The sequence below is a fragment of the Lethenteron reissneri genome, chromosome 50 (genome assembly GCF_015708825.2).
Source record: "Lethenteron reissneri isolate LAM-NWPU_2019-01 chromosome 50, ASM1570882v1, whole genome shotgun sequence".
NCBI lineage: Eukaryota > Metazoa > Chordata > Hyperoartia > Petromyzontiformes > Petromyzontidae > Lethenteron > Lethenteron reissneri.
This window is the reverse complement of record NC_083828.1, coordinates 1,304,969-1,325,451: the sequence shown is the minus strand read 5'-3', so window position 1 is coordinate 1,325,451 and position 20,483 is coordinate 1,304,969. Positions and strand designations below refer to the sequence as shown.

Genomic DNA, 20,483 nt, shown 5'->3' with positions numbered 1-20,483 from the left:
TGGGGGGGTGGCTCCGATTGGGTGGTCTAAATAAGTGGGCGTGGTCAACAAGGTAACGGGGCGTGGCTTATCGCGATGAGGGCGTGGCTTTCCTGGGAACTGCTCCGATGTCCCCCCCCATCGGTTTCTTCGTCGTAGCGGGCGTGGCTAGATAGTGGGCGTGGCTTGATAGTGGGCGTGGCTTAATAGAGGGCGTGGCTTGATAGTGGGCGTGGCTTGATAGAGGGCGTGGCTTGATAGTGGGCGTGGCTTGATAGTGGGCGTGGCTTAATAGAGGGCGTGGCTTGATAGTGGGCGTGGCTTGATAGAGGGCGTGGCTTGATAGTGGGCGTGGTTTGATAGAGGGCATGGCTTGATAGTGGGCGTGGCTCTGTCAAAAAAGAAGCGGGCGTGTTCGTATTTTGGTCACGTGACGCGAGGCTGAGCGAGGTGGGGGTGGCCCAGGGTCTGTGCCCCCCTCCCCCTCCCCGCAGAGCTCCGTGCCAGGCGAGGGCCGCGCTCGTCCCCACAGCCGCCCGAGCCGCCGTCTTCCTCCATCTCACCCCGAGTCGGACCCCCATTCGACCCCAAGCCGCCGCTCAACTTTCTCTGCGGCGCCGCGAATCATGTGACGGCGACGTCGACCGGAGCTCGCGAGACGCCCGCGACTGTGTGGAGGCGGACGGCGATCGCCAAGGGCTTTGTGCGGCCCGTACGCGCGGAGGTGGGTGGCGGTGGTGGCGGTGATGGCCCCTTCCCTGCGCCCGTGTGTGTGTGTGGGGGGGGGGTCCTTGCGACTCCCTCGGCTGTCTATCTTCGGGCCCCGCAGTCCCGGTACCCCCCTCGTAAGGGTGTCCCGAGGGGACGCGAAGGGTCGAGGTGGAGACGGCCGCTATTGTGGTGGTGGTGGACGGGGGGTAGGGGGTGCGGTAACGCGCATCGTGATGGTGGTGGGGCTACCGTAGTGCTGCTGATCCCCGGCGCTTGTTTGTGATTGATGGCGAGGGACGTAGTGGTGGGGCTTCTTCTGGTGTGTAGATGGTGGTGGGGCTTCTTCTGGTGTGTAGATGGCGGTGGGGCTTCTTCTGGTGTGTAGATGGTGGTGGGGCTTCTTCTGGTGTGTAGATGGTGGTGGGGCTTCTTCTGGTGTGTAGATGGCGGTGGGGCTTCTTCTGGTGTGTAGATGGTGGTGGGGCTTCTTCTGGTGTGTAGATGGCGGTGGGGCTTCTTCTGGTGTGTAGATGGTGGTGGGGCTTCTTCTGGTGTGTAGATGGTGGTGGGGCTTCTTCTGGTGTGTAGATGGCGGTGGGGCTTCTTCTGGTGTGTAGATGGCGGTGGGGCTTCTTCTGGTGTGTAGATGGCGGTGGGGCTTCTTCTGGTGTGTAGATGGTGGTGGGGCTTCTTCTGGTGTGTAGATGGTGGTGGGGCTTCTTCTGGTGTGTAGATGGCGGTGGGGCTTCTTCTGGTGTGTAGATGGTGGTGGGGCTTCTTCTGGTGTGTAGATGGCGGTGGGGCTTCTTCTGGTGTGTAGATGGTGGTGGGGCTTCTTCTGGTGTGTAGATGGCGGTGGGGCTTCTTCTGGTGTGTAGATGGCGGTGGGGCTCGCGGGACCGTAGCGTGGTGGCTATCGGCACCGAGGCGTTGTTGATGTGGTTGACGGTGAGGTTGTTGTCAGGGTTGTGGTGTTGAGGTGGTTGACGGTGAGGTTGTTGTCAGGGTTGTGGTGTTGAGGTGGTTGACGGTGAGGTTGTTGTCAGGGTTGTGGTGTTGAGGTGGTTGACGGTGAGGTTGTTGTCAGGGTTGTGGTGTTGAGGTGGTTGACGGTGAGGTTGTTGTCAGGGTTGTGGTGTTGAGGTGGTTGACGGTGAGGTTGTTGTCAGGGTTGTGGTGTTGAGGTGGTTGACGGTGAGGTTGTTGTCAGGGTTGTGGTGTCGAGGTGGTTGACGGTGAGGTTGTTGTCAGGGTTGTGGTATTGAGGTGGTTGACGGTGAGGTTGTTGTCAGGGTTGTGGTGCTGAGGTGGTTGACGGTGAGGTTGTTGTCAGGGTTGTGGTGTTGATGTGGTTGACGGTGAGGTTGTTGTCAGGGTTGTGGTGCTGAGGTGGTTGACGGTGAGGTTGTTGTCAGGGTTGTGGTGTTGATGTGGTTGACGGTGAGGTTGTTGTCAGGGTTGTGGTGCTGAGGTGGTTGACGGTGAGGTTGTTGTCAGGGTTGTGGTGTTGATGTGGTTGACGGTGAGGTTGTTGTCAGGGTTGTGGTGCTGAGGTGGTTGACGGTGAGGTTGTTGTCAGGGTTGTGGTGTTGATGAGTGGCAGGTACGGGGGGGGGGGATTAGGCGGAGGGTGTGAGCAGCTCGGATTCAAGGCCTGGTCTCGTGTGTAGTGTGGTGTTTGTGTGTGGTGTGCGTGAGACTGGTGGGTGAGGCTGTGTGTGGAGTGTGTGTGGTGAGTGTGTGTGGTGTGAGTGTTTGTGGTGTGTGTAGTGTGAGTGTTTGTGGTGTGTGTGTGGTGTGTGTGTGTGGTGTGAGTGTGGTGTTGATGTGTGTGGTGTGAGTGTGGTGTTGATGTGTGTGGTGTGAGTGTGTGTGGTGTTTGTGTGGTGAGTGTGTTTGTGTGGTGAGTGTGTTTGTGGTGTGAATGTTTGTGGTGTGAGTGTGTGTGGTGTGAGTGTTTGTGGTGTGAGTGTGTGGTGTGTGTGATATTTGTGGTGTGAGTGATACTGGTGTGTGTGATATTTGTGGTGTGAGTGATACTGCTGTGAGTGGTGTGAGTCTGCGGCGTGAGCTTGGTGTGTGAGACTGTGAGTGAGCCTGGTGAGTGAGTCTGTGGTGTGTGAGGCTGGTGTGTGAGTGTATGTGAGTGAGTCTGTGGTGGGTGAGTGTGTGAGTCTGTGGTGAGTGAGGCTGGTGTGTGAGCTGTATTGTGTGTGTAAGAATGTGCGGTGTGCCATACAGCGATGTGGGTTTGCTCTCGTAGGGTTTGCAACTAAAGCTGCATTGCATGCGTGGTGTGTAGGTGGGTGTTTGGTTTGTGTTCACATGGCCACATTCGGTGTTGTGTGTCTATGAGGCTGTGGCGACTGTGTGTAAGGCTGAACGGTGTGTGTGTGTAATGGGACTGTGTTGGGTTCACGACGCCTGTGGCTCTGAGTGTGCGCGTCCTGCCGTGTGTCGGTTCACCGCAGTGATCGGACTCGCAAACACCGCGATGTGGGAACCCTCGCCTCCGGGACTCCCGCTAGCAAACCACCATGGGCCCCTAAGTACACCTAGCCTGGCACCAGTTCCACAGTGACCGCAACGCGACTAATAGCTGGAAAGCAGCAGCAGTTGTTGTTAGTGAATAGCTCGTCAGGGGCAGCAGGAGGAGGAGGCTCTGCCAGTCTGCTCCTCATGTCTGCCTCGCGTTGCCATTGATTGGGTGGTGGCATGTGAGGGTCTGCACCCCCCTGGGTGGCGGGACAGGTAACGATGTCGCCGCCGCCGCCGCCGCCGCCTTGCTTGGCTGGCTTTAGTGTCCGCGATGAGGTGAGGCGTCGAGTTGGATTGAACAGGAATCGACTGCTGCATCATCATCATCGTCGTTGTCGTTATTGTTGTTATCATGGGGAGCGGTAGTGCAGCGGTTAGCGCGCTGCGCTATGAACCCGGAGACACGGGTTCGATTCCCGCTCACGGCCAACACCAGTGAAGATTATCTGAACCGGTCCTGGGCCTCCCCTAGGTCGACTCAGCCTGAAATGAGTACCTGGTGCGATGTGTTAACATCGCCACTGGGGAGACAAAGGCGGTCGGGCGTGGTGCTGGCCACCCACCCCCTCGTGTACCGTTCCGGCCTTCATAGGTGCTCGCTAACAGCACTTGCCCCTACAGTCTGTTAAGGCTATACGGGGGATCTTTGTTGTGTGCACATGGCCTGGCACAAGCGTCGTGGTGACGTCACCGCCACTTCGTGGCGAATGGCGATTGTTGGTGTGTGTCTGTGTGTGTGTGTGTTTGTTCGTGTGTCTGTATGTGTGTGTGTCTGTTTGTGTGTCTGTGTGTGTCTGTCTGTTTGTGTGTGTCTGTGTGTGATGGATGGGCGCCTTCGGACCTCGATTGTTGATCCCGGGTGTTACGAGTCGCTCCCTCGGCATCTCCCCCCCCTTCCCCTCTCAAACTACGCATGGTCGCCATTTGGAGCTTCGCGATTCAATTCACGAATCCTTTTTTGTTTTATGCGCGGTCTTCGCATTGTGGAAGAATGTCGCGCCTCAAGTGGCTGGTGGGGGTCACGTAAATCAGCTGCTCGCTGACCTCCATGGGGGGGTGGCGTGACACGGCCCAGCGGAGGCGCCTCCGCCGCATGTTGCAGAGGTGTTCACGGTTTGATTCTCGGCGGCTTCTCCTGGTTAACAGTGCGGTGTGTATTTGTAGTATTGTCATTAACCATAACATACTACCCGCAGTCCCGCTTCGCAGCGGACCTTAAAGATCCCCTGACGTCGTTATAAAGAAGCAGGCCATTGTGTGCCGGCGTCACGGTGGTGACAATCTCGCCGAGCTCAAAAAGTGTCGCCGCAAGTCACTCAAGTTGGGATGACGGTAACAATCGTAGCCCCCCCCCCGCCCTGGCCGGCAAACTCCAGGTCCGCTCGCCCGCCAGGCGCTGAGTGGCCTCTTGGCGCACAGGGCCGGCTGCCCCTGGGGAATCATGCGTTGAGATGTGACGTGACGTGCAAGTCGCCCATCGCGCCTAACGGATGGTCACATTCGGACCTCGTTTGTCTATCCCGCGTGGAACGATTCGCTCCCCCACCTGCCATTCACTTTGATTTGGTTGCCGTGCGGAGCTGCGTGAGACAGCCTGGCGTGAAGGGGGGGGGGGGCGGCTCAGTCGATAACAGCAACTCGTTCCCAATCGCCGCCTGGGTTGTTGCCTGCGATCACTTTCGCTGCCTCTCTCTGGCGATGTCGACGTGCAAATCGCAGGCCATCGTCTCCCGTGTTGACAGCAACTCCGCCTCTAATAAGCTGGGGTTCGTCGCTCAGAATCGAACCAATCTACCCAAACGGCAATGGATACTCGTAGTCATTTATATGCATTCATTAACCCCCACCCACTTCGCGCAAGAAGAGCGCACAAGTGATGTCATCACATCTACTACCCCTCTATTTAAGGAACAAAACAGGAGGACTACCCCACAAATCTGGCTGTCGCCTGATGAAGCGAGTCGTAATTACTGGCGAAACGTCGTACTCAGATTGTGAATGTTGTGGCTTGGCTCTCCAACACCGGTTAGTGCTGTACTAGTGACGAATTGGCACGTTCTGTTTACGTGACGAACCTGTCGAGAAGGAGCCGTGTAACTTGGCTCGCCAGGAGGGTGGTACAGCAAATAAGTGGACTCCACCATTTCCGTCTGTATTGGATCGAGTGTTTCCCCCTCGCGTGTGTGGGTTTTCTCTGAATGCTCTGATTTCCTACCACATGTAAGCACTTGTTAAATCGCCGATAACACCTTCATGTATAGAGGACTGCAGAGCTTGGGCAATTGTTAGTAGCGCCGGCTCATCACCGCGTGGCTGCCGCTGCCTACCCGCTCGTCCGTGGTTCCCCCTCGTGCCTCCGAGTCGATCTTTTTGTATGAGAGCGAGCGAAGACTTTGCGGCGACGCGTTACAAGGTAAAATAGTTCTCCTGATGAGTCCCATCCTACTTGCTGTACCTAATGTTCGGCGTGCTCTGCGTGTGTGTCGCAGGCTCAAGAAGCATGTGCGATGGCGCTGCCGAGCGTGTCGTATGACCAGCTCCTCATGCAGGTGGAGGCCCTCAAGATGGAGAACTCGAACCTCCGCCAGGAACTGGAGGACAACTCAAACCACCTCACCAAACTGGAGAGCGAGGCGTCGAGCATGAAGGTGTGTCGCGTCACGTAGCGCCGCGTCCTAGAAACCTTGGAGGTCGCGTGCCTGTCGTGCAGCAGCAGCTACTGGATCTGGTAGTGGGTCATTAACATTGTTTCTGTTGTTATTGGCAGGCCTCATTATTGGTAGGCCTGATTTATTAGGCTTGTTTACCCAGCAGAAAATTTTACCGAGTCCCAAAACTCTTTATCGGGAGGGTCCTACCGAGTTGTCGCAGTGTGTAATCTCCACCTCAGTAATTTGCAGGTAACCTCTCAGCATTGTGATGTTTTTGGCCGATACTTGTTACATTGTGTGTGGGGGTTTTTTTTAGCCCTTGGAAGGAAACCGGTGAAGCTGGAGGAAACCCATGCAGAATAAGGGGAGAACACACTTGCAGAATAGAGGGAGAACATATAACCTCCACACCAGAAAGGCACCCAAGTTAGGAATCGAACCCGGGGGGGGCCCTTCCTGCTGTGGGGCATGAGTGTTACCGCTGCGCCGCCCATACAAAGTGTTGGCGAGGAACGGTGGCATATAAAGCTTTGGCCACGGTGACTTCTTGATCTTCATCAGTGCCATTGCCAGGTTGAAAATACTCCCCGTCCAATACCCGTTTAGTGTGGCTAAGATGCTTATCGCAGTGACGGATTATTATGTCGTTTTGCTGGCCCTTTGGAGGTGGTAGGCCTCATGTTGCCGCGGGTTGTGTGAAATGAAGTCGTCGGCCAGATGGGGCCTGTGGTGCCAAAGGTTCTCCACCCTTGAGTTATATGCAGGCCTCCTCAAGCCATTGCACCAACCCTCACGGTCACACGACGCAACAGTCCACCTAGTTCCTGCACACGAGCTGACCCCATCGCTCCATCTCCCTGACGGACGTCATTACGGGAACTGCCATTTAAGCGCAGATTCGTGACCCATACTTCGCTGTGCTGGCCAGCGCGAGTCGGTGAAGCTATCCCACCCGTTTGTGGGGAGTAGAATCGCGGCACCTTGCCATCGGCCTTTCTCGGGTTAGCCACGGCTAGTCATAGAGATGGGAGTTACAGCTGGTTTCTGGATGATCTGTATGGATTTTTGTAGTGTTATCCGACCATTGTGTGTGTGCATCGGAGTTCTCTGAGTGTTCTGCTTTCTTCCAAATGTAAATGTATAATTAAGGAATTGGCCAAACATCCCTTTGTTGGGTTCCTTCTTGGGAGGAGTCTTAAGTGGCACTCACATGGACAAATATAGAATTATTATTATTGCATGATAAAACATAGCCTTCAAACGAATTCATACATAATTTAAACGTATTACCCCTGAATCTTAAATTCGGTTGTTGGCGAAGTGGATTTGCCCTCCGTAGGAGTACAGTGCGGGGCAGCGGTGCTGTGGTGGTTCACGCACTGTCCCTCTGAGCACAGTCACACGAGTCTGATTCCTGGCCACGGCTAACAATAGTGGCGAGTGATATATACAAAGTGCAACGGAATGACCAGCGTGGTGAAGTATGTTCAAATAATCCTCACCCAGCAGTGGATTGACAAAGTGCTGCAGATCGTTCTTATGACTCGTATGACGACTGCAGGGCCGCATTTAGATTTCCATCGCGGCGGGTAAAATCCAGTCGCGGTAACTGGCTGAAATAAAATGGTCAAAACTTATTCATATAGTTTTTAGAAATATCCAGTGCAGTAAACATCCACGCAGTTGGCTTTTCACGTGAGGAACACGGGAGCTGCCACAGTGGTGGTGTTAACGGTCAGCAGCACGCACTGGACTTACGGTCCAGAGGTCACCGGTTCTATTCCATCTCCATTCCTAGCAGTTCAATCAATGGGGAAAGTTTTTTAAATCCACCCACCCCACCTCCCACCACTGCTCCTGTCCAGTCACCAGCAGTATAAAATGGGTACATCACCGTTCGCACGATTAGCGGGTCACGTGTGGTGGTGGTGGTGGGACAGAGTGTGGCAATGCCCACCACAAGCTGTGATCGATTCTCTAAACACTTAACTGGGTTACCGGTGACCGATCAACACCCCTAGTTTCCATCATTAGCGCGACACTGCTGATGATTTACGCGGCCAGCTTACCATCCCTTGCGAAGGGCGGCGCAGTTGCCATTGATTTCCACGTCCTCGCGTCTGCCCACACGCAAACCCTGGCCGCCCGCGGCGCTCTCCCCATGAGCACGTGTCTCGTTCTCGTCGGCCGCGGCTGCGGTGTTTTTGATTGGTTCGTTCGAACATTGATTTCTCTGGACACAGCCGGCGCAATTCATGCGTCTCGCTTTGGCCGTATATCGAGAGGCTGATGGCGGAATGGGCGAGGGCGGATAATTGAAGGTGCTGTGGCTTTGGCCGGTCGGGTAGGATTTATGGCGTACTGTGCGGGGGGCGCGTTGCGTGTGTCCGGAGTGGTCTTTGGGGCGGTCAAGTAACGATTCGCACGGAGCCTGCTGTTGGGGAGATTGAGGTTCTGGAATTGGCATTTTTCGAATTGCCAACCACTTTTGAAAAAAACTAAAGGCTGTGTTTTTCCTTCTCCAATCATATTGCGGTCGTGCTATCGACATTATGTCATGAGGTGAAGAACTTTCTTTTGGAATCTTCGGCAGAGAGTCGGCTGACTGCAACCCTGCATCAGTGAAGGGCCTATGGAAGGCGATGTCACATAACTACTGCTGTTCTATCCTTTGTATGATTGCAGCAATATAAATCAAGATTGCAGCAATATAAATCAAGATTGCAGCAATATAAATCAAGATTGCAGCAATATAAATCAAGATTGCAGCAATATGAATCAAGATTGCAGCAATATGTTCAGGAGATAAATGTCAAACTCTAGGTCTGCTGGCCACGATGAGAGGGCCTCAGGAGAGAGCTTGTGCTCCTCTATTGAATTAGTGGCGAGCACAGTCTGTTCTGCTCTAACGCGAATTGGATACAACGTGATGTATGTATTGGGGAACAACTTTTCATAACGCGGATGCGAATTGGATATAACGCGATCGATTGAGAAGGAATAAGCGGTCGTATGGCTGCCTCGGTGTAGCATCACACAAGGATGCATGTCAATGCCGGGAGATGCAGCGTTTGTGTCTCGAATGAGATGTTTATTCAACAGTGTACTTTACCACCAATTCAAGTCCTGAATACCCTTCGGGAATCGCGCTGTCAACGTCCTAGAATCCGCCCAGTTCTGGAAGAATGTTGGTGAATCGAGTGGAACAATGCAGACGTCCAGTATACATACATCGCAACTACTGCTGAGATCCCTTTCACTGGCCTCTTACTAAGACTCGGCGATGCTACACTGCGTGTCGTCCTGTGGAGATGGTGATAAGGTGGAAAAATCCTAATTTATGCGATTGTTTTTCAGTTTAACTCGTAGGCTTTCACGACCAGTATCATCCATAATACAGGGGGGGGGGGGGGGGTTGCGATTAGATCGCTGAAATATAAATGTGTCGTTAACCCACCACTACTACCACCCGACACAACCAATTAGCGGAATTTGAATGTGTTTATTATGCGATGGTTTCTGTCTGCAGTCATTAGTTGCCGGGTTAAGATTGTTGACTCTCTGCAATCGGGGACCCAGTTTCAACCACGGGCGTTTGAAACTCAATTCACATTCAGGACCTCAGCGGTGCCGCTCGCTTCGTGGCTCTGACACCGCCGTTATGACCCCCCCCCCCCCCCGAGCCACGCGGCCGCCTTGTCAGCTGCCGTGTCGATGATGCCCTCTCTGAGCTCGCGTGAGTTTCTAGACATTTTCTTGTTTTGTTTGTGTGCATTCATCACAAATACTCAACTGCCGTAACCGCATTGCTGAGCCGATGCACAGATCGCCTCCATCACACCAGTGGGCTTTCCATTGCACCATTAGGTTGATCATTACACCAGTGGGCTGACCATTACGCCAATGGGCTAACTATTAAAACAATGGGCTACCATTACACCAGTGGGCTTACCATTACATCGGCAGGCTTACCATTGCACCAGTGGGCTTACCATCACACCAGTGAGCTTAGCATCACACCAGCGAGTTTACCACTACACCACAGGACGGTCACAAGATTCTGGTGTCAGCACAAAATGCCGCAGTGAGATTCCTTGTGCTGCCTCCCGAGTCGTCCGTGTTTACCAGATCTCAAAATAGCAACAAAGATTCATGCCGGTGGTGGGCGGGGAGCTAAACTCGTCCCGTTTGTCATTGCTGCTCGTGCTGTCGATGGAGCCCTCGCTGGGGCATGCCCCGTCAAGATGGTCTGCGGTGCTCGTTCAGGGCGGCCGTAACAGGGAGGATTTTGGCAAATGCTCCAATTGCAAGGGCGGCGGTGGCGGCAGGGGCCCTGACACGAACACTCTAAGCTGAACAGTTTTTTTTATTTCACCAGTTAAGGCCCACTGAGCTACGTAGCTTGTATTCAGAAGCGACGACCTGGCCATCACAATTGATGTCTCAACGAAGTGGCTTGTCACTTGCAAATTTCGAGCAGCCACATACTCTAAACGCATGTAAATCCAGAGGACCCGGAGAAAAATCCACGCGACTATGGCGAGAACATGCTAACTCCAAATATACAGACGTGAGGTTTGGGAGTGAACCCACGACCTCCTGTATACCAGGCGAGGTAATTAACATCCCGCCGCCGTGACGCCACTCACCGTGTGCTCCCTCTGCCGGTGAGTGTTGTTGTTGTTGTTGTTAAATTGCGTTTTATGTTTTGTTAATTAATTTTTTGAGCCAGGCCGGGCCAATAAAACAGCACTGACATCTAAAACGCGATCGCAGGATGAACGAGTGTCACAGCAAAGGCATTTTGGCCAATCGGTGGACCGCCTTCCTTAGTTGTACGCGTTCTTTTTTGTGTGGCCGATGTTGACAGCTGTCATTTTTACATTGAGGTGGTTGAGCCAGATGATTGCATCGGGAGAATTGTCGTGGTGAATGGCTCTGATGACCTGCAGTGTTGGCGAAGTGGGTCTGTGCGGCGTGATTGCAAGTCACATTCCAGATGCTCTGGCCACTCTAGAGTCTGCAAGCAATGTAATTGTATTTGTGAATCGAGCATTGATTCGTTTTTATACGTTTCACGGTCCTGTTCTGGGTGACCACAGTGACCGCAGAGATTAAAATTTGTGCAGTCGTCATCGGGTATCCGCATCTGCTGCTGCCGCTGCCGCCATGGTTTGTGTTACAGATGATGGGGGTTAGGGGTTGTGGTCCAGAAGCTGCAGGGCGTAAGATCGTAGCCAGGGATCTTTTACGCCGTCAGGTCTTTCACAAGGAGGTGTTTGTTCGCGAGTTCACGTGAACCCCCATTCGGCTTTTCAAGCATCGTCATCGTCAGGGTTGAAGTTGCTATCAAATCGGTGTTGGCTTACCTTCGTCGGACACTCAGCACTGCCGATAGTCGGCAAGGAGGCAGCGAACGTGACGATTGCTTTCACTCTTTGTGCACACCCCTCTGCTGGTAGTGAACGTATCGTTACGAGCAGCGTGGAGGTTGTATATCGATTAAGCCCCCCTTTTAAAATCGACTATTTTTCAGTGCATTAAAATCCTTAAGCAGAGTCCTTGGCACGCCGTGTGAAAGATCATCATTGGAGAGACACATTTGGCCGGGCATTGTCGTGGCCACACCCCACCGACTACGTTACGTACCATGCCAATTGCAGAAGGCGCGCTCGCGCACAGCACAGTGTAAAGCCGGCCAATGCTGCATAAGCGCGTCCCCTTTTAACGATGCACACGCAGCCCGCGGACGCTTTCCAACATAGCAGCCACTCTCCTCCTTGGGATGTGCGCGGTAGCGTGCTGTCGGAGTGGCGGTGGGGGGGGCGACCTACATAGCAGGATGTGGCATTGTCTGCTCGGGTATCACCGAGTGGGGGGAAATCCTTTGCTTCTGATGGTCTCGTGAGTTGGTGGCGGTGGGGGACGTGTGGAGTGTGGGATGGGCAGCCTCGGTGGTGGCGAGGGGGTGGCGGCGGCGATGGGGGTGGAGGAGCAGGAAGGCAGGAGGGATTACATCTCAGAAACGTGACACCGGCAGACGGCCGGGATTCAAATTAACGTGTAAAGCCAGGAAGCCATTTCACTTAGCGGCTGCTGTGCGGTTGTGGGTGCAGTGTAGAGTGTTGGCGGGAGGGGGAGGTGACGGGTAGGCGGTGGTGGAGGAGCGGGAGTGCCGCCGATGGCTCCGAGGTCGGTTGGGGTGCAGCCGCCGTGCGCTGCTGAGAGCGGATCTGTTTTTGTTCCGGCCTGCAGTCGCCGCTCACGGATTGCTGCCGAGCCAGACGGTCGCTGCGATGCATCGAGAGGGCGCACGCGCAGACGTGGAGGGCCGTTAATTGGGGCGATTTGTCCGTCGCTCCGTCGCAAATATTTCTGTCTCGGTGCCAGTCTCGCCGTTTGTTATCCTGCAGAATGTTGACTCGGGCAGTACGCAGTCGGCGCGGTCTTGCGTGTGTGAACGCCGCGGGGACTTGTGGGTGTGCGTGCTGCTTACACGTGTACTGCTCGTTGAAGGAGCGGCATCTTAACGTGGACCACGAGTCCCCGCTATCTCGGACGTGGCGAGGCCGGCGTCCCACTGATCTCCCATCGGGTGTCATCGCACCACCGAAGGCAGTTTGCACGTGATGGCTCGGCTGCGTTAATTATTTAGCCGCGCCGACAACATCGATAACGTGTGCCCCCTCCCGTGTCAATCCGGAGCGGTGCAAATGTCATGCTGCCAAGGTGCTGCCGCTCTCTCCTTGAGAGAATGGAAGATGAATGCGCAGCGTGGGCAGCTGCGCGGGCAGGATGTGCGGCGGGGTTGCGAGTTACATTCCAGACAACGCGCTCCGGCCACTCCAGAGCCTGCGAGCAATGTAATTGTCACGAACCACCTCTGTTAGTCTTTAATAATTGATCGGCCCTAATGCAGGAGCATCAAATAAATTAATAAATAAAGCACGTGAGCCTCGGCCCTCTGATGATGTCAGCCGCTTGCTCTGTCTCGCCGGAAACGGGGTCGAGTGGCACAAGAAGAGCGCGTGCGTGCGTGCGCACAGCTTCTCGTTCGCCACTGCTCCGCGCCCTCGGGGGGGCGGGGGTGGGGGAGTGGCTCTCTCTCCGCGCGTGCGTGAGCAGAGCGCCGGCGCGCTGCGCAGAGCGGCTGTGGGGGGGATGGCGGCACGCGTCTGGCTCCGTGTGGAATCGTAGCGGCGCCGTCGTCGCCTGCCACGCAGAATCCGCGGCGCTGCCACCGAAGGAAGAAGGCTTTGAATTAGAATTGGATCGGCTCCGGTGGTGTTATTTAATCGCTGTTATTAGCGACGTAGGGGTTTATTTTTTATTAGATTTTTTTTTGCAAAATTACCATTTTCGTTGGCAGAATAGGCTGAATTAGACGTTTACATCGGCGTGAGCTCTAGAGTGGGGGGCGGGGGGGCGCCCTGCGTTTGAGCAGCGTGCTTGCTGGATCGGCGAGCGAGACGCACGGTCGCTGCTTCTTCACTGGTCAGGCGGCCAGGCGGGCAGCCGCGAGGCGACGCCGCCGCTGACGACGAGAAAGAGAGAGAGAGGGCGCGAGGGATTTTGCCGAGCCGGCAATCGGTGCCAAGCTTCCGCCGGTCGTCGAGCCGCGAGAACGACAGCTGCCTTCCTAATGCGGCGGCCGGGGGGGGTGCGGGGGCGGCGCTGGGAAAGTTACAAGGACGTGCGGTGACGCCGCTTCACCACTGTGCCTTGGCCGTCGCTGCCGGCGGGGAGGGGTCGGTGGTTTGAGCTCGTCGGTGGTGGCGGCCGTGCGGCGCTCTTCATCTCGGGAGCCGCGGGCGTTCGCTCGAGGAAAAAGGCGAGGCCCTCGCCGCTGGGCGCCTTGCGGGAAGCTGCCTCGTCGAAGTGATCCACGAATAAAATGACGTGCGCCGGGCCCTGCGACGTTTCCGCCCCGCTCGCTGTGATTCTGCGTCCTTAAGGACACGGTCGGGCGGATCCAATTAATAATAATCTGCAAGACGGAAAATTGCGCGAGCGCACGAGCGACTTATCGAATAACAGGCTCTTCTCTCGTCTGCTGCATCCGTCCTTCAGGAAGCTGCCCCATCAGCAAAAATTGCATGCATTAGTGCGGCGCTCCCTCGCTCCTAATTTGCATACCTGTTGTGTCCACGCGAAACAAAAAAACCCGTTATCCTCTTCAGGCACAAAACCCAGCGAGCGGCGGTGAGCGTCGAGGGCCTGCCGGTGCTTTTGGCGCCGATCGCACCGCGCGTCCGGCAAACAAACGAATTGGCCTCGTTCACCGATAGTTTATGCAAAGTAGAGACGCCCGTTCTGCAAAACCTCTCTGCCAGCTGCTGCTGCTGCTGCCTGCTTGCGTGCAATAATCAGGGACGCAACAACAAGAGACTGGCCTTCTGCGTGGGGTGAAGGACACGGCCGGGGCCGATACGGAACGTGGGCAGGGTGGCAACGTCACTTGCAGAGATTGACAGCAACCAATCCCTCCCCGCTGCGAGGAGCGCGCCTCGGGGCGCGTGCGGCAGAGCGGCCGTGGGATCGCGCTGCGACCACTCGGCTGTAGGACTGGAGGCCTCGGAAAGCGCCGCCGCTCGGTCACGCCGGACGAGCCTGCGCCCCCCCCCCCCCCCTCCGCCGCTCTACGTGTGACAGCCCCAGATTCCCGGACGTACGATTGGGGAAATTCCTGCGGGGAGTTTGAGGTGCCCTCATTAATATTATTATTATAGTCTTCGTCTCAGCCATTGTCTATCTGCTGCTGGACAAAGGCTACCCAACACTCGCTGCCTCTGTCCCGTCACAGCCCTGCGACGCCACGACCCATCTCACTCGTGCACGCCAAGCGGTGGTGGTGGTCGTCGTCCACTCGGGCGCGTTTCCCCCATTTGCCTACCGCTTCGTCGTTAGCCTCGACCGCCGCCCACCGTCCCTTCTAGCCACGACCTGTCCCCGCCCGAGCCAGCTTCAACGCCGACTTGTCTAAAGGCCGACCGGCGTCTTATCAGCGAAGAGACCGATCGACGAGGCTTGGCGGAGTGGCGGCTTGTCCGGCGGATGGCGGCGGTGCCGATGGTGGCGATGGTGGCGGCGGCGGGGTCGGCGGTGATGGCGGCGAGTGGATGAGCATGATCCTCCTGTTCCTCCTGGGCGTTCACTCTGTGCTGCAGGAGGTGCTCAAGCAGCTTCAGAGCAGCGTGAAGGGAGACACGCTGGAGATGGCGGCGGCAGCCACACCCGAGGCCCTGCTCGATCGTCTGAAGGGTAAACCGTGCGCTGGCACACATCACATACATCACGCACACACACACACATCACACACATCGCACACACACACACCACACACCACACACATCGCACACATCACACACATCGCACACACACATCACACACATCGCACACACACATCACACACATCGCACACATACACACACATCACACACACATCACACACATCGCACACACACACATCGCACACACACCACACACACCATTAGACAACGACCCCCCCCCCTCCCCTATAAAGCCTTGTATTGTTGGGGCAAGATGTGTTGGCGACCACCTAATGAAGGCCCGCATAGCACATGAAGGGTGGGTGACCAACACCACACCCAGTTCCCTTTGTGGGCCCATTGCTGATCACGCGCCCCACACACACCTCGAAGAGATCATGTTCGTGTACCACACACCACACACAGGCCATACACTCCACGCGTAGACCATGCACACACCATGCACACCACCACTCGCGTTGTGCACACACCATGCGTGCACCATACTACACGCACATACAACATGCAATCATACGATGTTGTAACGTGCATGAACCACACATGGACCGTGCACACAGCTTAAACTTCCCACACACTCAGTCTGCCAGACCGTTCAACCACCACACTGCAGGTCACAACAACACACTCACCCACTCACCACACTGCAGGTCACGACAACACTCACCCATCCACTCACCACACTGCAGGTCACAACAATACTCACTCATCCACTCTCCCACTCGCCACACTGCAGGTCACAACAACACTCACCCACTCACTCACCACACTGCAGGTCACAACAACACTCACCCATCCACTCTCCCACTCACCACACTGCAGGTCACAACAACACTCACCCATCCACTCACTCACCACACTGCAGGTCACAACAACACCCATCCACTCTCCCACTCACCACACTGCAGGTCACAACAACACTCACCCATCCACTCACTCACCACACTGCAGGTCACAACAACACTCACCCACCCACTCACTCACCACACTGCAGGTCACAACAACACTCACCACACTGCAGGTCACATCAACACTCACCCACTCACTCACCCACCACACTGCAGGTCACAACAACACTCACCCACTCACTCTCCCACCACACTGCAGGTCACAACAACACTCACCCACTCACTCACCCACCACACTGCAGGTCACAACAACACTCACCCACTCACTCACCCACCACACTGCAGGTCACAACAACACTCACCCACTCACTCACCCACCACACTGCAGGTCACAACAACACTCACCCACTCACTCACCCACCACACTGCAGGTCACAACAACACTCACCCACTCACTCACCACACTGCAGGTAACAACGACACTCACCCACTCACTCACCCACCACACTGCAGGTCACAACAACACTCACCCACTCACTCACCACACTGCAGGTAACAACGACACTCACCCACTCACTCACTCACCACACTGCAGGTCACAACAACACTGACCCACTCACTCACTCACCACACTGCAGGTCACAACAACACTCACCCACTCACCACACTGCAGGTCACAACAACACTCACCCACTCACTCACTCACCAGACTGCAGGTCACAACAACACTCACCCACTCACTCACTCACCAGACTGCAGGTCACAACAACACTCACCCACTCACTCACCCACTCACTCACTCACCACACTGCAGGTCACAACAACACTCACCCATCCACTCACTCACCACACTGCAGGTCACAACAACACTCACCCACTCACTCACCACACTGCAGGTCACAACAACACAATTCACCCATGCACTCACTCACTACACTGCAGGTCACAACAACACTCACCCACTCTCCCACCCACCACACTGCAGGTCACCTAACTTCTCTTACCGCTTCTTACTCGCACTGCTCTCCTTTTGAATTCCCCTCCCATGATCGTCTCCCTCCCCCCAATATCTGACAGTAATAAGCTCGCTCAATTCCAGGACCATGTCACTATATTGTTTATCTATTACAACTCTGATACGTGTGCTCTTTGTTGCTGGCCACTTGACGTTCTGGGCTTTTCGGCCATGTGCTTAGCAACGGTTTGAAAACGAGCAAACTAAATCTGCACGCAAGTTCCAAGTTGATTTCATTTAGCCAGGTGAGAACTCAAGACAGCCAGGATCAGAGTGGCCCGAGTCACCAAATCATTCACACGCAGCCTTTCGAAATCAGTGTCATGATTCATAATAGATTTTTTGTGTCAGATCGTGTAAATTAAATTTTGTCGAAGCTATGACTAACCTCTATCACCATGTAATTATATATACAAACCTTTAACACAATTTATCATGATCTAATGCAGCATTGTAATTTATTCAAATACGTTCAACTTGATGTACCACTTCCTGCCTCACCACCTCCAGCCCAAGAAGACTGGAGGACATTTTCACAATCCTGGCAACCGCTGGTTGTAACCACCAGCAAAGCGCCCACACCCAATTCCATGAGTGTTGATCCCTCTCCAACGACAACGCTGGCGCTGCTGCTGAAGCAGTAATACATCGGCCGCTTTTGTTTCATGGCAGCTTTATTAATTGGCCATGTCGGTTGGAGGAGGGCGTACGACACAACACATTTTACTCACAATGGCGATCTGACCCAAGAATAAATTGTGAACACGCAGCTACGGCCAGTTAACCCGGACGTGCGTTGCTCCATTCTTGCAATCCTCGCAGAGGCTTTTGGTCGCCCATCGAACAAAGGCGGTCACCGCATCGCACGCTTTCAGATGCGCTTTTGGGGCCATCTGGAACGCTCTTCCGTCCGATATTAGGAAGGCACTGGAGCTATGCACTTTTAAATCATCATCTAGACTGAATACAAATTTCTGTAGAACTGCTTTTTGTGTTTAGATATTTGTCCTTCCCACACACCTCCGATTATCTCGGTTGGCTACGTACTGTATGAAAGAAGTTCAACATTGTACATACGTGTGCGCACATTGCCGCCCGGCGCAGACCTGGAGGGCGTGTGCCGTGGCGGGGTGAAGCTGCGCTCCAAGGTGGTGCTGTGCAGCAACGGGGGCGGGGGCGACGGGTCGCCGCTGTCTAGCCGCTCGGGCGACAGCAGCCCGATCGCGGGCGGCGGCGGCGGCGGCGGCAGCAGCAGCAGCACCGCATCGGCGGGCACCACCGGGGCGGGTGGGCACAAGCCCCGGAGCTGCCTCAACGGCAGCCGCAGGAGCGCGGGTTACCTGGAGGAGCTGGAGAAGGAGAGGTAATGCGGGGTGGGGTTGGGGTACTCGCTCTCACCTGTGCTCCATTGCTTAGCCGGGCTGTGGTGGTGGTGGCGGTGGTGGTCGTGGCGGTGGTGGCGGTGGTGGCGGTGGTGGTGGTGGCTGTGGTGGCGGTGGTGGTGGTGGCGGTGGTGGCGGTGGCTGTGGTGGCGGTGGTGGCGGCGGCGGCGGTGGCGGTCGTGGCGGTGGTGGTGGCGGTGGTGGTAGCGGTGGTGGTGGCGGTGGCGGCGGTGGCGGCGGTGGCGGCGGTGGCGGCGGTGGCGGCGGTGGCGGCGGTGGCGGTGGGGGTGGCGGTGGTGGCGGTGGTGGTGGTGGTGGCTGTGCTGCACGCGGCCTGTGGTCCAGTACTGTGGAAGAGGCAACAGTGAGGGTTAGTGGATGACACAAAAATGTTGTGAAAATGCATTTCTGCCGGCGTAGAGGAGGAGCTGTACCCTGGTTCATTCACCGAGAGAAGGCAGTACAGCAAGTGGGTTAAAGTCCTGTTTAAATTTTACGGGGATCGAGTGTTGCCTCCTCACGTGTGTGGGTTTTCTCCGGGTGCTCCGGTTTCCACCTCCGAGTCACCGCCTGGCTGCCTTCCCGCTTGTCTGTGGGTCCTCATCATGCCTCTTAAGTCGTTCTCTCTCTACGAGAGTGAGTAAATACTGTGCGCATTACAATATTAAATTAGAATAAGGACATTACAAGATTACATAATAATTATTATTCATGATCATAATATACATCATCACGTTTCACCTCAACACATTTATAAGGGGGCACCCCCCCCCGGTGGCAGCTGACTGTGTGTGGCACAGGGGTTGGTAAGTGTGTGGCACAGGGGCTGCTGAAGGAAGGTGGGGGAACCCACCGGGACCTGTTTGAGATATCAACCGGTCAACAATGTTAGCCACGGCCGGGAATTGAATTGGGGTTCACCAGGTTCTCAGCTTTCTGTGTGTGGTATTCACAGGTAGTGTTGGTAACTGACTTTGTATTTTAAACCAGGTGAGAGCGTGCAGAGAGAGAGGCCAAAGATATTATTTTCTCAAGCGAGATCTGGGTCAGAACAAGTACGGCCAGAAAAAACGAAACGGAACTCCGGTGCGGTCAAACACACGGCAGTACAGAATGAGGGACACGTTTAGAATGTTAATTTGAAGTGCAATTTCGAAGATTGATCAGTTGGAAGAAGATTTATCCGTTCATTTCTAAAGAATCAATAAAGATGCACTTTTACAAATTAAACAGGCTTGGGGTAGATTGATGATGAATGTGTAGGGCATTGTATAACTGTTCTACGATTATAATGCAATTGTGCATCTTGCCACGTTATGAACAAAGAATGCCCCTGAAGGAGACGTTGTAGAACTACTTTTGAGGCCACTTGCCAGCACGAGTGGCGCACATGGCAGTCAAACGGAAATGTTCTAATTCCCACCGGGATAATTCACAAGGAAGTGTTAATGTGGTGATGGTGGTTTCTATTTGTGCAGTCATCGGTGACCTGCCTGATACCATCAACTCCACGACACTTCAGAACCCGGTTTAATCACAACCCAGTCTATGCAAGTCTATTGGGGTCTTATATGAGTCCGTGGGTCTCCGTGCGAGCTTACGTGGCTCTCATTTGTGACCAAGCGGGAACCATCAACTCCTTGCACTTGAGAGCCACGGTTTGGGCGCCAAGAACCCGGACTCACATCCACATTTTTACAAGTGCCGGCTCGGTTGGCAACGCCACGACCATTATGAACCTCCCCGTAATCCTCCCGGCTGGCTCGAGACGCCGCTCACAGAAGACAATTACAAAACATCGCTGCGTTTCGTAATCCGGTGTCAAAAGCAAGTGATATTAAATAAGAATGATGTTGCCGAACAAATTATTATTGTATCGGCTCAACGCTAAGTTGAGCTGAAACGGTCACGATAATTTTGATGCATTGTTAAATGCATGTACACCATGTGACAGTTGAATTTTGTTTGGCCGTGTTGGGTGGTGGAGCGTTCTTAACGACAAACATTTGGCCGGATGGTTAAACAATAGTTTAACCCAATGTAATGAGTCATTATATTGGTCATGGCGAAGA

General features: G+C 54.7%; 1 protein-coding gene across 4 annotated transcripts in view; it reads left to right on the top strand.

Annotated features, from left to right (window-relative positions):
- The first annotated feature begins 423 nt into the window (after window positions 1-423).
- Window positions 424-20,483, top strand: part of LOC133355049 (adenomatous polyposis coli protein-like) — a 67,383-nt gene continuing 47,323 nt past the window's right edge. For 2 of the 4 annotated variants that reach the window (XM_061572307.1, XM_061572306.1), the window contains exons 1-4: window positions 424-703; window positions 5,718-5,876; window positions 15,047-15,140; window positions 18,134-18,392. In XM_061572307.1, coding sequence (XP_061428291.1) covers window positions 5,736-5,876; window positions 15,047-15,140; window positions 18,134-18,392 — 494 coding nt within the window. In that variant the 5' untranslated portion in view covers window positions 424-703; window positions 5,718-5,735. Of the gene's footprint in view, window positions 704-5,717; window positions 5,877-15,046; window positions 15,141-18,133; window positions 18,393-18,759; window positions 18,782-20,483 lie in introns of those variants that run through there. The other 2 variants (XM_061572309.1, XM_061572310.1) reach the window with 2 other exon arrangements.